Raw genomic sequence first — 16,262 nt, 5'->3', positions numbered from 1 at the left:
TCTATGATAACTACAGAGCATTTATGGAAGGAGGTGATTTTGAATCTGGTACAACGAAGAAACAAAGAATCAGGAAGAGATGGCAGTAGAAGGAGCAATCAAACCAAGAGAGGAAGAAATTAAAAATACATACATAGAAGAAGGAACAAGACCAAGAGAACAAAGACAGATAAGATCGACTAGAACAGGGCTTTTCAACCTGTAATACGCGTACCACTTGTGGTACATTAACGAGTGGCAGGTGGTACGCAGTCCTGCCTAGCCAAGTGTAGTGGGGGAGGAAAAGAGCCAGTGCAGGCAAGGACTTACTGTGAGAGAGTCCTCTGGAGCTGCAGAGTGGCTGGGGCGAGGCAAAGGCCCCGGACTCACTTCTGGCTCACCCTCCCCCATGAGAAAGGAGGAGGAGGGGGCGGAGACAGGAGAGGCTATAAAAGGAGGCAGTTTGGGCGAGAAAAAAAACAGCAGCCTTGGGAGGAGGCGGAATCAGCTCTAGCTGCACCGAAGGGGAAGGAGGAGGGTGAGGGGGAGAGGAGATCAAGCAGGCCGGCCAGTCATGAGCCGATCTACAACTGCTGTGCAGCCACCTGTGCTGGCAGCAGCAAATAGGCAAGAAATGCAGTGGGGGAGGGGTCACCCTCCAAGAGGAATGAAAAAAGGCAGCAATGGCTGGAGGTGAAGCAGGGAGGGAGGGAGATGGAGAGTGGAAGGATTCCTATGTGCTTTTGGGACTTTGAAGTTCTAGGATTTGTGCAATGTGAGCTTTGTGTTCTTAAGGAGTGTTTGGCAATTTCTATTTGGCTGATGGCTGATGAACGGTTATGCCTTGGGGTAGAGACGAGGAGATGGAATGAGCGAAAGTGTGTAGCACAAGGGGGTGGTTGGAGATACACAAGCGAATCAACGGTTGGGGAAAAGGAGGAGGGGGAGTAGCGTCCCTGAAAATAATTGAGACTACAGCAGATAGTCATGAGCAGATGAGGGGAACGGTCAAAAAGGGGGAGGAGAGAACAACAAATCTGGGTAATTGGATACATACGAAGAAAGCAATGGGCAAAAAGGAGAAAGGGGGAGTGGCAGCCCTAGAAGTTAGTGGTGCAATACCAAACAGCGGGGGGTGCACAAAGAAGGGGATTGGAGAAAAGAAAGTGGATAAGGGAACTGCGGCTTTAAAAACCATCAAGGGAACAGCGATTACGTGCCTTCCAAGAATGAAACAATCAGAGATATCAGATGGACCGATGACTAGGTCCAGGAGCCGTGCGCAAAATCGGCTGGCGTTATAAAAAGGAAACTCCCATTGACTTGTTTTTATGCTCTGATGATGTTGGCAGTGCTGACCGACGAAAGCTCAGCATTTTATTAAACCCTAGTTTGATATTATCCTGGTGTTCGTTATTATTGTTTTTTAAACACATGAACCCAAACAACATGCTCTTTGCTAAATATTAAGAATGTTATTTTAAAAAATTCTAACCCTAACCCCAACCGCATATAAAATTTTCACTATTTGACTATTCACAAAAAGAATATTCCATATTACAAAGGGAAAGTAGCAACTGAATTGAGAAGTTGCCAGAAATCCTTCTTATTAATTGGAGAACTCACAAGACAATTCCACAACAAATGAAACAAAATTAGAGCAATTCATTATTTTTAAATATCCCTATTATAGAACCAGAACTATTAAAGACCATTATAGAGAATGAATTTCAACATCTGCATTCCTTGAAGACTTCTGAAGAAGTTTTTTCCTAAACTTCTTTGCCAGTTACTAAACATCAAATAGAAACATATGTGAGATCTGTAAATGTTATTCCTTCTGAATATAGACGTGGCACACAAATATTTTCATTTTTACTTCACTACAGATTTCTAAAAAATCATCAATATGCATATATTAAAATGACTGTTGCATGCTAGAACTGCACTATCTAGATTGAAGCATTTAATTCTCACATTCATTTTTTACAGGAGCATGGAAAATTGACTCTGTTGGACTGCATTAGTCCATTCCAGGAAGCAGTATATCATTTTCTTATTCTTATTCTCAATTCTGAGAAAATGTTCAATCTTTCAAATATTATTTTTTTAATTTATAGCAGAAAAGCAATTAAAGGCATATATTACTATTCAAAAATATTTAAAGCAAGAAGGTCATAATTTCTAAAGCATTGGCAAGAAAAATAACTGAATATGAAATTATTTTAAATACATCTTTTGCAAGGCCATTCCAAGAAAGAATAAAAACGGAGACAACTGTGATTTTGAATGGCATTCACAAGCATTAAATATTTAATAGTCTTGATATAATATTAGAGACCTATTTCAAAAATTAATGGCAAACAGCAATTTGACTCTGATTTAAAAAATCCTTTTTTTTTATTTGTAAATGCCCAGTGAAAAGGTTTGACAGTAATGACACATTGCTAATGACACATTTGAAAAAGCTTGAAGACTGCCATCTTGTGGAGACAGGTTAACCTAACATATGCAGTACTAAGTTTGAAGCAAAACTTTTTTAAAAGCTTGAAGCCTGTTAGGGAGTTTAAATTGTTACAAAATACATTTATAGATGATCTGTGGAATAAAATAGAAAGGAGTATTCTGAGGTGGCTTGGTCATATTGAGAAAATGAGCAAAACTCAAAATGCAGAACAAATGTGTAAAAGAATAGTAAACTGGTGGGAAAGAAAAGACTACAACATTAGGATCAATTGGAGCTGAATGAGATCCTCAAAAAAAGAGGATACAACAGGAAGGAAGAGATGATTCTGAATTAAGCTCTACAAATATTGACTTTTCTAAATTTTTAGCTTAACTATGATTACAAATGTCTATCATAAAATATAAATGGAGCATATGCTTAATAGATATTTTTCAGTACTTAAAAATTAAAACAAAATATATTTGTCTACAAGAGAATTACATAAAGAAAAATATAAAATATTTGATTTATAAAAATTTGGATGAAAAATTTCTCAGCAGGAATAAAAAAAAGAAATGGAGTTGTTCTATATATATTAATCCTCAACTAAAACCAGAAAGCCTATTATTGACTATTGAACATGATAGATTTATTGAGACAGAATGTTTACTTACATGGGGCTAAGACTATAGTATTGAGAATTCACGCCCCTACTTTTATAACTTTTGTAACTCAAGGAGAGATTAAAATTGGGTACTGGAATGGAATGATTTTTTTCCAACAAATTGCTTACTCAAGATAAATTACCAAAACTTTTTTTTAGTTTAATGGACAATATAAACTTAGTGGATGTGTGGAAACAGAAAAATGGTAATTCTAGAGAATAGATACCTGCTTTTCAAAAAGATAAGGAGCCTTTACAAGAATAGAGTATGATTTGGATCTCAAAGAACTTCACTGCTGAAATTTGAAAGTTTGGTTCATAAAAACAAATCACCTTCTTTTAGAGGGAGATTAAAATAAATATTATGCAAAGAAGAAACAGTGAAGGATTGTAAAATAACAAATTAAATAAAGGCACTATTTTAAGAATAGTTTGGGACACAAATAGTTTGGGACACAAATAGTATATAACGTAATATTGCATTCAAAAAGAAGAATGAAGAGAAAACACAGGGTATTCTGGATGATTAAAAAAAGAAGAGTTAAAGAAAATTACCAGAGAAGTATTTATGATTAAATCAAACTTTTACAGCAACAGTTAGCACGGTTAACAGTAAAAGAAAATGAACTATCTTATTTTTTTGTTGTTGTTTTGAGAGTGGGCATCAGAATTTCACTTTAATGTGTGACATTGCACACGCAGAAAAATGACAATATCTTATCTTATTAGGCTATTATAAATGTTTTGATGATGAACTTTTACGACCTCTGCAAAATATACAATATCTATTTTACAGGGAGGAAAATTCTAGAGACTAATACAGCGCTAATATCTAAAGAGGGACAAGATATGATTTTAATAAGAAATTATGGAACAATATCATTATTGAATTTAAATTGTTTACAACAATCCTAGCTGATAGATTGAAGATAATTTTGCAAGAATTTATTCATGAAGATCAGTGTGGGTTTTTACCTATAAGACAATTAAAAGATAATGTCAAAACTGCTAGATATTCTAAAATATTTATTACAAAACAAACTGCCTTGATTTGTTTAGGTCAGGGGTAGGCAACCTTGGCTCTTTTATGACTCGTGGACTTCAACACCAGGAATTCCTGAGCCAGAATTCTGGGACTTGAAGTCCACGAGTCAAAAAAGAGCCAAGGTTGCCTACCCCTGGTTTAGATGTAGAGAAACCCTTTGAAAATTTGAAATGAATTTTTCTTTTTGCAATTTTGGAAGATATGAATTCTGGGAAGAATGTTATAAAATGGCTATAATCGATTTATACCTCACAGAAAGAACAAATTATTGTTAATGGAGATTTAACAAAACCATGTGAAAAAGGAACACGACAGAGCTGTCTTCTTTTTGTGTTCTTGACATTTTGAATAGAGATGTAAGATGGGATGAGGGAATAAAAATTTAAAAAGAGACTTATAAGTTAAGAGCTATAGCAGATGACAGTGCTGTTTCTGGAAGATCCTTTAAAAGGTATTAGTGGGAAAAATAAAAGAATTTGGTGCATTAGCAGGTTTCAAGATTAACAAAGACATTAACACAAATAAAAGGTAGACCAGAGGAATGCTGTGGACATAATTTACTTGGACTTCAGTAAGGCATTTGATAAAGTAGACCACAACCTACTACTTGATAAGATAGAAAAATGTGGGTTAGACAGCATCACCACCAGATGGATTCGTAGCTGGTTGACCAGCCGTACTCAGCATGTTGTCATCAATGGAACGGCATCTATATGGAGGGGAAGTGTGGAGTGGGGTGCCCCAGGGCTGTTCTGGGCCCAGTGCTCTTCAAGATCTTCATCAATGATTTGGATGAGGGGATAGAAGGGGAACTCATCAAATTTGCACACGACACCAAGCTGGCAGGAATAGCCAACACTCCAGAAGACAGGCTTAAGATACAGAAGGATCTGGACAGACTTGAACACTGGGCACTATCTACCAAAATGAAATTCAATTGTGAAAAAAGGTTCTACATTTAAGCAAGAAAAACCAAATGCACAGATATAGTATAGGTGGCACCTTGCTCAATAGTAGTAACTGTGAGAGGGATCTCGGAGTCCTAGTGGATAATCTCTTAAACATGAGCCAGAGTATGCTGCAGCTGCCAAGAAAGCCAACACAGTGCTAGGCTGCATTAACACAGGGATAGAATCAAGATTACATGAAGTGTTAATACCACTTTACATTGCCTTGGTAAGGCCACACTTGGAATACTGCATCCAGTTTTGGTCACCACAATGTAAAAAAGATGTTGAGACTCCAGACAGAGTAAAGAGAAGAGCAACAAAGATGATTAGGGGACTGGAGGCTAAAACATATGAGGAACGGTTGCTGGAATTGGGTATGTCTAGTTTAACGAAGAGAAGGGTGAGGGGGGACATGATAGCAGTGTTTCAATATCTCAGGGGCTGCCACAAAGAAGAGGGAGTCAAAGCGCCTGAGAGCAGGACAAGAAGCAATGGATGGAAACTAATCAAGGAGAGAAGCAACCTAGAACTAAGGAGAAACTTCCTGACAGTAAGAACAATTAACCAATGGAACAACCTGCCTAAAGAAGCGGTGAATGCTCCAACACTGGAAGTTTTTAAGAAGAGACTGGCAGCCATTTGTCTGAAATGGTGTAGGGTTTCCTGCCTGAGCAGGGGCTTAGTCTAGAAGACCTCCAAGGTCCCTTCCAACTCTATGATGATGATGATGATGATGATGATGATGATATAAAATAAAAAAACGATGAATAAAATGGGTTTTAAGATTGAAAGTAGATATATGGCTATTAGTATAATAAATAAGAATTGAATATAAGGTTTTACAAGATATAAAAAAAAGAAGGCTTGGGATTACCCTATTTAAAATTGTATTTTGCAGCTTGCTATTTAGTTGGATGAAAGAATGGATGTTGGTAGAAAAGGTTTGGAGCTAAAAACACATGACTTGAAACTTGGGTGGTTTGTATATTTATACTAGGATAAAGCCAATATTTTATTGAATATTGTAAAAACCATTTTTTAGATGTACCACTGTAGAAGAATAGAGAAAACTGCATGTATCTGTGTTTCTTTCCTCCTATTTGAGCCCTCTCTGAAACAGATGGAGAAGGAGAAGAGAGAACAAAGGAAATATGCATGCTTTTGAAACAGCAGTGGCTACTTCCAGAAAACCTGCTCAATAAAAAAAAACTTTTTTTTTCACAGAGGCAGAAATGTTGGAGGAAAAAGAAGAGGCACAGCCAAGCCAAGCTCAATATTGGGAAAGTGCTACTGCTTTACCTGCTGCCTATTAATAAAGAAGAACATAATAATAAAAGAAATCCGGGGAAGGAGAGGATTAAAAGACAGACCAGTATGTGTAACAATACACTGTTGAACATGACTGAATGGATAGCATCATCATCATACTAATAATAGTACAGTACCAATAGTAATGTTAGTAGAAGTATTATATAGCAGAGAATAGTAGTAAAATATTGTATACAGAAATGTTTAGAGAACACTATATACTACAAATAGTAACAGAAACAAAGGGTGGTATAGGACAATTCACATAGAAACCTGCATGTTTCTATGTTTTACTTTTATATCTTGGGTATTCTTTTCCCAAAATAAAGCCAACTCTTTCAGAGAGATATAAAAACCCAACTGCCTAGGATCCAATGCTTTTAATGGATTTCTGGAACTTAAGTTAATCACATTTTTTTTATTTATCTATATATTTTTCACATTTCTGTACTGCCCATCTCACTCAAAGAGGGACTCTGGGTACAGTGTACAATAAATTGGGTATAGTTTTAAAAAAAACACATTACAGCCATATTGAGAATATGGAAGAGATATAAACTAGACTATACTTGAAAATATCTTTGTGGATATAAGAATCACTTTGTAGAAAAGAAATGATAAGTAAGCTCAAATGGCTAACTAATGTGATATATTCGTTTTTTCTCAATGAAAATATAAAAAGTCAGGAACAGATTTGGTGATAAGAGGATATACTTGTCAATGGTTTTTTTATATACCATTCTAAGATTTAATGACCTCTGGGTCTGAGCACTGTAGGATTGATTTTGAAACAGGATTGTGTACAAATGATAAACATATTATTGCTAAGGTGTATATATTTCTGCTGAAATTTGAAACAGAAGAGCAAGTAAAAGAATGTATGATAAAATGAGTTACAATCTTTGCTTACAAGATACAAAGAGAACAGTGGGAGAATATGATTGAAAAGATTGAAGTTTACATTATGTTAAAATGTTAAGAGATTTTTTAAATAAATAATGTTATCAATGGTATATGTCACCAGAATTGTCTAGAATGTGTAAAGCACTTCAAATTTATGTTAGGAATGTAAACTAGGGGACATTTCATAATGCTTCGTTGATGTGCAAAAAGCAATGTTTGTGATTCAATTACATATACAAATTCAGAAGATTTTAAAGATTAATATACAACTGAAACCAGAGGTTTTCATTTGGGGCTCACTGATAGACAGAAAAAAATAACTGAATTTTGTTTTTATATGATAACAACAGTGAGACTATTATATGCTCAAAAACAAACATTACTCATAATGGAAGAATGGATGGTGACGATGATAGAAACTTGATGAGATGGCCAAATTGGCAGCTTTGATCAGAGAAAAACATTATCTATGTTGACTAGAAGCCATGTATAGACTTTCTATGTGAAACAGAAAAAGTGAATTTATATGTTTTTGATTACATTATCGAAAAAATGTAAATCATGTGGTAACCATAGAGTAAGATAAATATACTTACAAATGCTGTAAAGAAAATAAGAATCTACTTCTTTATATTTTCTTTCTTGCACTTTTGGCATTGTCTTTTCCTTTCTTTTTTTCTAAATATTAGTTTGTGTTAGTTTTATCTTTTTTTTAAAAAAGAACTGATATAAAAAAGAACAGTGAGAAGTTTAACAGTACATTTATTTAAATATCCTTTTCTTTCTCTTTTTTCTTAGCTTTAATTTCCTTTATCTATTATTACTCATTTGTTTTCTTTGCATTACACGGCATATCCCAAATGGGAACAGCATGTTGCTATGTTCATACATACACTTATTACTGTGCCATTTCTAAATACTATTTTGAATAGCATGACCTGCTCAGATTGCACAGACTGTTAAAAAGTAGAACACAATGGAAATTTTGTCAATATTCTTGATTAGAAACAACAGCATCAAGGACTTCTAGGAATATCTCAGAAGTTAATTTAAATATTAGTGTCTGCAAAAAGAAATGTCAGAATGATCCCGTGACTTTCTTAAATTACTGTTTATGATATCACTTATAATTCCAAATTGTAATCTGATCTGGAGAGCATCTTATAAACATAAAATAAAATAACTGCACATGCCACTCTGGACCCAACCTTCAACGTTTCTAAGCGCTCAGAAAGAGGCAGATCATTCACTTCCACAATGAATTCTTCTAGAGCCTTGGGCAATTTATGCTGCAATTCATTCCTCTGGAGAATCAAGCTTTGTACTTCATCCTGTGTAGAAGAGAACACACAACTGAGGTCTTCTTCAGTAGAGATACAGATACTCATCAACTTACAACCACAATTGGAAACAACATTTCTGTTGCTAAGAAGAGGAGTTGTGCCCAAGTTTATGACCTTTCCTGCCACAATTGTTAAATAAACCACTGCAGTTGTTAAGTGAATCATGCAGTCGCTAACCAAACCTGGCTTCTCCCATTGACTTTGCTTATTAGAAACCATCTGGAAAGATCACAAATGGCAATCACATGATCCAGAAACAATGCAGCCCCATCATAAATACATGCCATTTACCAAGAATCCAAATTTTGATCCTGTAACTTAGGGGATGCTGTGACAGATGTAAGTATGAGGACTGTCACTATATTCAGTGCTGTTGTAACTTTGAACAATCACTAAATCACGAATGGTTCTAAGTCAAGGACCTTCTATATAGGACAACACTATAGGACAACCCCAAATTAAGGCAGTTAGTAGTCGATCATATGTGAAAATGAACTTAAGCACAAGAAGTGTCAACTGCTGTCTACAGTGCATCCTGATTTACCTTCAGGTTTTCTACAATCTAATACAGCAGTGACATTACAATGTTGTATCATGTACACATTTATAATACAAGCCAGTACAGATCAATCTGCAGATGAAAGCAAAAGCAGCCAAATTCTCAATGCTTGCAGTTAGACAAGTGAGCAACAACAGAAAGAACATCCCTTCGGGAATTCTCAAAGTTTTACTGTTGTTTACAGCAGTTCTCAAGCAGTATGTTCTTTTTCTTTATTTGCTGACATATGATAACCAATGAAAAAGTATATACATTAATCTCTTTACATACCTTTTATTTATTTTAAAATAAATTATTATTATTATTATTTTTAAAAGCTGTATTTGTTAAAGTTTTGTCAAATATTACACCATTAATTACTGGACTCTTCCCAAGCTATTTTATAGGATATTTTAAGACCAAAATCTTATGTCTGTTTCTACATGAATTTACATAGCTTTTCAATCCAGATGCTGAGTCCTTTGGGGGGGGGGAGAGAGATAAAGAGAATACCCAGGGAAAGTAAATTTACTCTCTCTCTTGCAAACATTTACAATTTAGTAATAGAATAATCTGTAAGTAATGGGCATGCAATAAGCATAACAATCATATAAAGTTAACAAGATCAATAATATGAATGATAAAAAAGATACAGAAGCCTTAAATTTAATTTTCACTCAAAACTTCCTGTCACTGGCCCTACCCAATATAATAATCTTCCTGGATGTAATTATTAAAATTGAGTTTAACTTACTAGTAGCTACATCTGGGAAGATTATTCTCGTGAGGACTAGCAACAGGAAATTTTTCATTTGACTAGCAAGCTGTAAATTTTTTAAGAAGTTCATTCTCATTCTCTCGCTCATTCACACACACACACACACACACACACACACACACACACAGAGAGAGAGAGACGTTATTGCAGTCTAACAAATTCTCAAATTATAGTGACTTTATTCAACTATCCCATTGCTGATCAGCAGAGGAAAGAGAAAAGCTGCAAGAATTTGCTGGTGATTACTTGCAAGTTTCTTTCTCCTCTTCACAAAATCTATAACCTGTGATAGCTCTAACGTGGTCTAATGGTTAAGGCCTAGAAACCAGAGGACTTATGAATTCTAGTCCTGCCTTAGGCTTGAAAGCCAGCTGGGTGACTTTGAGCCAATCACACTCTCTCAGCCAACTCACCTCACAGGATTGTTGTGTAAAAATAGGAATATTATAGATGTTCCCCATCTTGAGTTACTTATAAAGTAGGATAAAAATCAAATCAATTAATTAATATGGATACATCATATATTAGCAAAATATGGTCACATTTTAAATCCTTGACAATTCTTTTGCTAACAAGCATAAGCAGCTATATCAACAAAATTTAAGAGAGATCATTGAAGCTTATGATTTGCCATAAAATGATATATCACTTACCACATGTTTACAAAGACGTATTTTTTGCTGGGAGATGTTATAATCTGCCCATATCTTTTCCAGCTTTTCCATGGACTGGACGGCCAGAATTTTCTCTTTGGAAACTATATTTGCAGCTTCTAAAAGATCTTCTCCAAAATGAGCACTTACATGTTTTTGCCTGAATAATATTTAAAAATGAACATTTATAATACTATATAATTAAGATCCATTATATAATTAAGGTCCATTGCTATGTATCTCTTACAGCTATTTTTACTCAATAAAATATGTCCTTAATATCCCAAGTATAATTGATTCTATCTGACATGCAGTAAAAGAATACATAAGAGGAACAACAGATTAAACCTTTCATGTAGGAATATTATCATCAGGCACATAATGAAATAATATGCTTAAGTAACTGTATTCAAAGATAAAGCAATACTATTTATCAGGAAAGCATAAACTGTAGCCCAGACCATGTTCAGTCTTTGAACCCTCTTGTTCCCTTTCCTCCTTCCTGCACCTTCCCATCAGGTTGCCTGCTGCCATATTCCCCTTCATTTCCTTTCCCTCACCCCAACCTCCTACCCTCCTTCCTATTTCTTCACCAACTGCCAAGCTGCTAACTTCTATTCTGTTTCTTATACCTCCCTGCTTGCATCTTTTATTCCAACTCTTCCTTTTGTATTGCTGTCTTGCTTTCTTTCCAGCTACTTTCTCTGCCTCATGACACACTATCCTTTTCTTCACATCTGCTCAAATTTTTCACTATGCCAACTAACAAGGGGTATTGAGGGAAGGGGGGGGTCAAAGAAATCAAGATGGCAGCCAGAACAGAGACCTTTTTACATTTGTTGAAGTTGGTACTGTGATCCACTTTTATATAATCAAACCCATTGGCTTAAATACTATATATAGTTATATTTTTATTTATGTTAAGTCAATCACGCTATTTGACATTGTGTGAAAAACCATGTTTTTCTGCAAAGAGATCAGAAAACCCTTTTATGGAACTACTATGTCCAAGACACTTTAAACAACTTCCCATTCAGTGAATTTATCTTTAAAAAATCAAGGTTTAAATGTTCATTGCTCTTTGAGATAATCTGTTCTTGAATTGTCAAATTTTGCACATTCCTACTAAGGTCTCTAGCCATTACTGAAAAGTAAGCTGCCATTCTACTCAATTAACTGGGCCCAAAACATATTGTCCTCTACTTATGACTGTAATGGAGCCTGAAATTTCTGTCATATGTTATGGTGGTCATAACGTGAGGCACTCATTTGACCAACTAAGTTTTATAACCTTTTTGCAGTTATTAAGAGAATGCAGCTGTTGTAAAGCAAAAGCTGCGGTTGTTAAGCAAACTCATTGTCTGCAATGAGTATTTTTGCAAGAAACTAGAAGTAAGTTTTTGTTGACTGCAATATCTCAAATTATTTCTCTCAATAATCCCCAGCTTAGTTTGCTATGTCTATTTCATAAACTATGTTTAAATAAATCATAGGTTATCATAAGAGTAAACCAATGTTTGAAAAAAAATATCCAGGATTATTATCACTTACATCAGTTATAAATTATCCTTTACAGATATAGTCTGGAAACATGCATACCTTATTTCTTTCAATGTTTCAAACCTGGTAGCCAATTTTCTCACTGTAGTTCCTACATAAGTGAGCAGCCTATTTTCCATATAATCAAGGCTTTCCTTGTAAGCTTTCTTCTCTTTCTGCATTGAATACCAATGAAAGCATTAGCCCTACTTCTTTCAAGCTATCAATCTTTCACTGAAGAACTGCACAGGACTAAGTAAATCTTTCATACAGGCACACAGATTTTTGCTTTAGGAATTAAAATCACAAAGGAAAACAGTGTTGGCATAAATATTTTAACTGGAAATGGTGGCGAGGATGAGCCAATATAACAAGAGAGTAAGCAGCTTTTCAGCAGTCAAGGGCCACATTTATTATTACTAAGGAAGGCAAAGGTAAGCATGATAAAGCAAATTGAAAGAAGCTATGTTACACATTTGGACAAGCAGGCAAGGCAACATTTTCCTAATATGGAAGAGTTTCAGAGTTTGATTTTAAGACCATGATAAGCTTGTTTTACAGCTTATACTTTTGTGGGTTTCTGCCTTAAATGGTGATTTTTAGCAATCATGGCCAGAAGGGCTTGGTTAGTAAAAGTGATTGTGGACTAGCTATCCTTGAGCTAAAGAGTACCAGGTTAACAAATGCTACTCTAAAGACTTGCTCATTTTAGCTGGATCTCTATTGTCTCAGGCACCTTCATCATTAATTACATTTGGTCAGGCCCACAGAATCCACTGACAGAAGTTAAACACATTAAAGAAAGAACATCAAGGTCAGTGTTTCTCAACCTGGGCCACTTTAAGAGTGTTGGATGTGAATTCTTGAAGTCCCTATTTCTTAACCAAGACTGATTGTGACCAAGGCTGAGAAACACTGACTTAGATCATCAAGCATCCACCTTCATTTTCCACTAAGGAGAAAGGAAGCATGTTTTCTACATCATTTCATTATTGTAAGACTGACAATTACATAATTATGGATGTAACAACATTCTATTTATCCTACCTCCAAATCACACGTCAGTTTATGTATTGTTGATTCCTGTATTTCACATTGATGGGAAAGAATTTGGTATTCTTTTTGGAAAGTCACCTTTTCTTCTTTTAGTTTCTCAGTCTCCTCAATCAACTTCTGATCCTCTCTGATCTTTTCCAGGCTAATATCTGATATACTTCTAAAATCACAAATTACCATTCTATTATTCTTGGAACACACAAGGAAGATTTATCAAAGGAATTTTAGAGGTGTGTTTTAAGGAATTGTGTCAAAAGTCTATCAAGTACATCTTTACTAGCTAATTAATTTATCTTTGATGTAACAAACCTGAGTAAAACAAGAGCAACGTTTATGGCTCTGCTTCCTAAGAAAGTAACAATATCTTTTTCCAGTATATTCCACTCTACTGCTAAGCTAGCACAAAAGCTTATTATATGCATTATTCCCAATGGGTTCAAAAAGTTCACATCACACATTAACACTTGGATGGTAATTAAGCTTCAAGTTCAATTCCTAGAAATCTGTGGTACATCCTTGTTTTATTGACAATATGAAGATATGTTGTCTTGAGACTTTTTTCACCTTTCAACTAAAAATATACGCAACCTTAGGATTACTTGTTAGTTGACCATCCAAAACTATGGGTACCTGATTTTACTTAGCTTTTTCAAGGTCATCTATGATTGTAATCAAGACAAACACATAGCTTTCTCCCTTTTTGCTTGTTCTGTAACTATTTGTTCAAACCCATAGAAAATGTTAGCTGCTTTACATGGGGTCAGAATCAGAGTCTACAGGGGCCTACAAAACCTCATAATGCTGTAAGCCTCATAGTGCTATAAGCTCTGGCCCTATTGCACATTTTTCATGAAATCACACATACATACAAAAGGCATGGAGCTTGTGTTGCAGCAGTGCAATGCTTAGGACATCCCTTTGAATATATATTTATGGTGACTATGTAGCACAAATACTAGTGAACCCAAACATGTGCTTGCAATTCTAAAATAATACAGCTATTTGGGCTGAGACACACTTTAGAGCTAGCAGGAGAATTAATATAGCATCTGCAACATTTTAAAGTAGTCACCATTTTCCATGCTGAGCTATTATGTTGTTTGTTTTATGTGGTTTTAAAACATAAAACCGTTGGGCTTTGTAAGCAGTGGTTTACAATTTCACGTTGCATGTCTTTCTCATTTTTTTATATACTTCGAGACTACATTTCAAGACTACTGTTGTAAAAATGAAAAATGGGATCTCTGAAAAGATTACCTGGAGTTTTCTAGCACATGTCCCACATTGACACATTTTAAGTAATAAAAACCTTCACTGGTACCCCTATGGCCACTTATAGTCAAAGAACGGATTTCTGAGCACAATTCCAAGGTTTCTATGGTGTAAGGGGCATAAACTTCAGCCAACTTAAGTAAAAGAGTTAGGTTGTAAAATAACATATTAGAATGCCTGCTTCATTGAACCTATCTTAGAAGGTTGAACCTGGGCTTTAAAAAGCCACAAGAATATTAATCTTTTCTGAACACATTTTATTTAGCTTTTCCCCTAGGAAGCTTTTCTGGTTCTATGATGAAATAATAAGTTTTGTTCAAGATAAATCTAACTTCAAGTCGAAAGAAGATTTTGAGTCAGAAAAACGTGTTGCCTGGTTTTCTTATTTATAATTTTAAAATTTAGGCAGGAAAATGCGTGGATTTGAAGTGGTTCAAAAGGAATTTGAAATTGTGTTGTATGTTAATGATGAACATCTTAGTGTGAAGGGGTTTTCTGAAGAATAATCATTTAAACTGAATAATGGGAACAGAGAGTAAATCGATAAAGAACATTTCTGTCCCCAGCAATTTAAAACTAATAGGGTTGTCAGTGTTTTTAACATAGATGTTTATGCGGATAGGAATATTAACATTAGTATTAAGAAAAATTAAGCCTTTAATAGTATGTGCCATACCTTGTACACTATCAAACAGGTGGTAAGTATGTAAGGGAATTTAGACACAAAACAGGTTATATAGAAATCAGACAAAAATACTTGTATACCAATGCATAAGTATGAAGAATAAACAGGGTGAACTAGAAATCCAAGTGTCTATGGATATTCCTAGTCATCCAGATCAGTTTTCTCAAAGACGCTTTTTAAAAGGAAACTGGACTGTTTTTATGTGAAGAAAAAGAAGACATTTCGCTTCTCATCCAAGAAGCTTCTGAAGCGAATTGAGATAAAAATCAAAGTACATGAGAGTAGATATATTGTTACCATTACGGAAACTTGGTGGGAGGAAACCCATGAATGGAGCTAGACAGTGCTTTTTTTGTAAAAAAAAAAAAAAAAAAAAAAAGGTGCCAGAACTCACACACGTCATACAACCCGCCTTGCCTATCCTATAAGGCAGGGCTTTTCAACCTTTTCACCCATTGTACCACTTTTCAGATAAGGCAATATACGAGTACCACCACTCGCAAACAAGGTATCAAAAACTTGACCCCCCCCAAAAAGGAAAAAAATGAGAAAGTACAGGTAGTCCTTGACTTACAACAATTCGCTTAGTGACTGTTTGAGGTTACAAGCGAATTATGACCATTTTTCACACTTATGACTGTTGCAGCATCCCCAGGGTCTTGTGATTTACATTTGGATACTTGGCAACTGATTCATATTTATGACGTTCAGTGTCCCAGGGTCATGTGATCAATGGCGGGGGCGCATGGCCAGCTGATCACTCAGGTTGCAGGGTGCCTGTGGGGGGGAATCCGTGGGTCTCTGGTGGAGGGGGATGCGACTGGGGCAGGTGCCTGCCTGCCTGCCTTCCCTCCCTCTTTCCCATTGTCCCTTCCTTCCTTCTTTCCTTCACCTCCCCCTTTGTCCCTTCCTCCTTCCCTCCCTATTTCCCATTTCCCTTCCTTCCTTCTTTCCTTCACCTCCCCCTTTGTCTCTTCCTCCTTCCCTCCCTCTCCCATTTCCCTTCCTTCCTTCTTTCCTTCACCTCCCCCTTTGTCCCTTCCTCCTTCCCTCCCTCTTTCCCATTTCCCTTCCCTCTTTCCTTCATCTCCCCCTTTATCCCT

The 16,262-nt window shown here is 35.6% G+C and overlaps 1 protein-coding gene across 1 annotated transcript in view; it reads right to left on the bottom strand.

Annotated features, from left to right (window-relative positions):
* STK31 (serine/threonine kinase 31) overlaps positions 1–16,262 on the bottom strand; it is a 59,667-nt gene that overhangs the window by 28,034 nt on the left and 15,371 nt on the right. Inside the window, exons 7-10 of the mRNA XM_015810564.1 lie at positions 13,194–13,362; positions 12,207–12,322; positions 10,608–10,767; positions 8,504–8,626 (exon numbers count right to left, since the gene is read on the bottom strand). Coding sequence (XP_015666050.1) covers positions 8,504–8,626; positions 10,608–10,767; positions 12,207–12,322; positions 13,194–13,362 — 568 coding nt within the window. The remainder of the gene's footprint in view (positions 1–8,503; positions 8,627–10,607; positions 10,768–12,206; positions 12,323–13,193; positions 13,363–16,262) is intronic.

Source organism: Protobothrops mucrosquamatus, unplaced genomic scaffold, assembly GCF_001527695.2.
Source record: "Protobothrops mucrosquamatus isolate PMUCROS unplaced genomic scaffold, P.Mucros_1.0 scaffold12, whole genome shotgun sequence".
Lineage (NCBI taxonomy): Eukaryota > Metazoa > Chordata > Lepidosauria > Squamata > Viperidae > Protobothrops > Protobothrops mucrosquamatus.
Note: the sequence above shows the minus strand (reverse complement) of the source record. Positions and strands in the feature narration are given on the sequence as shown.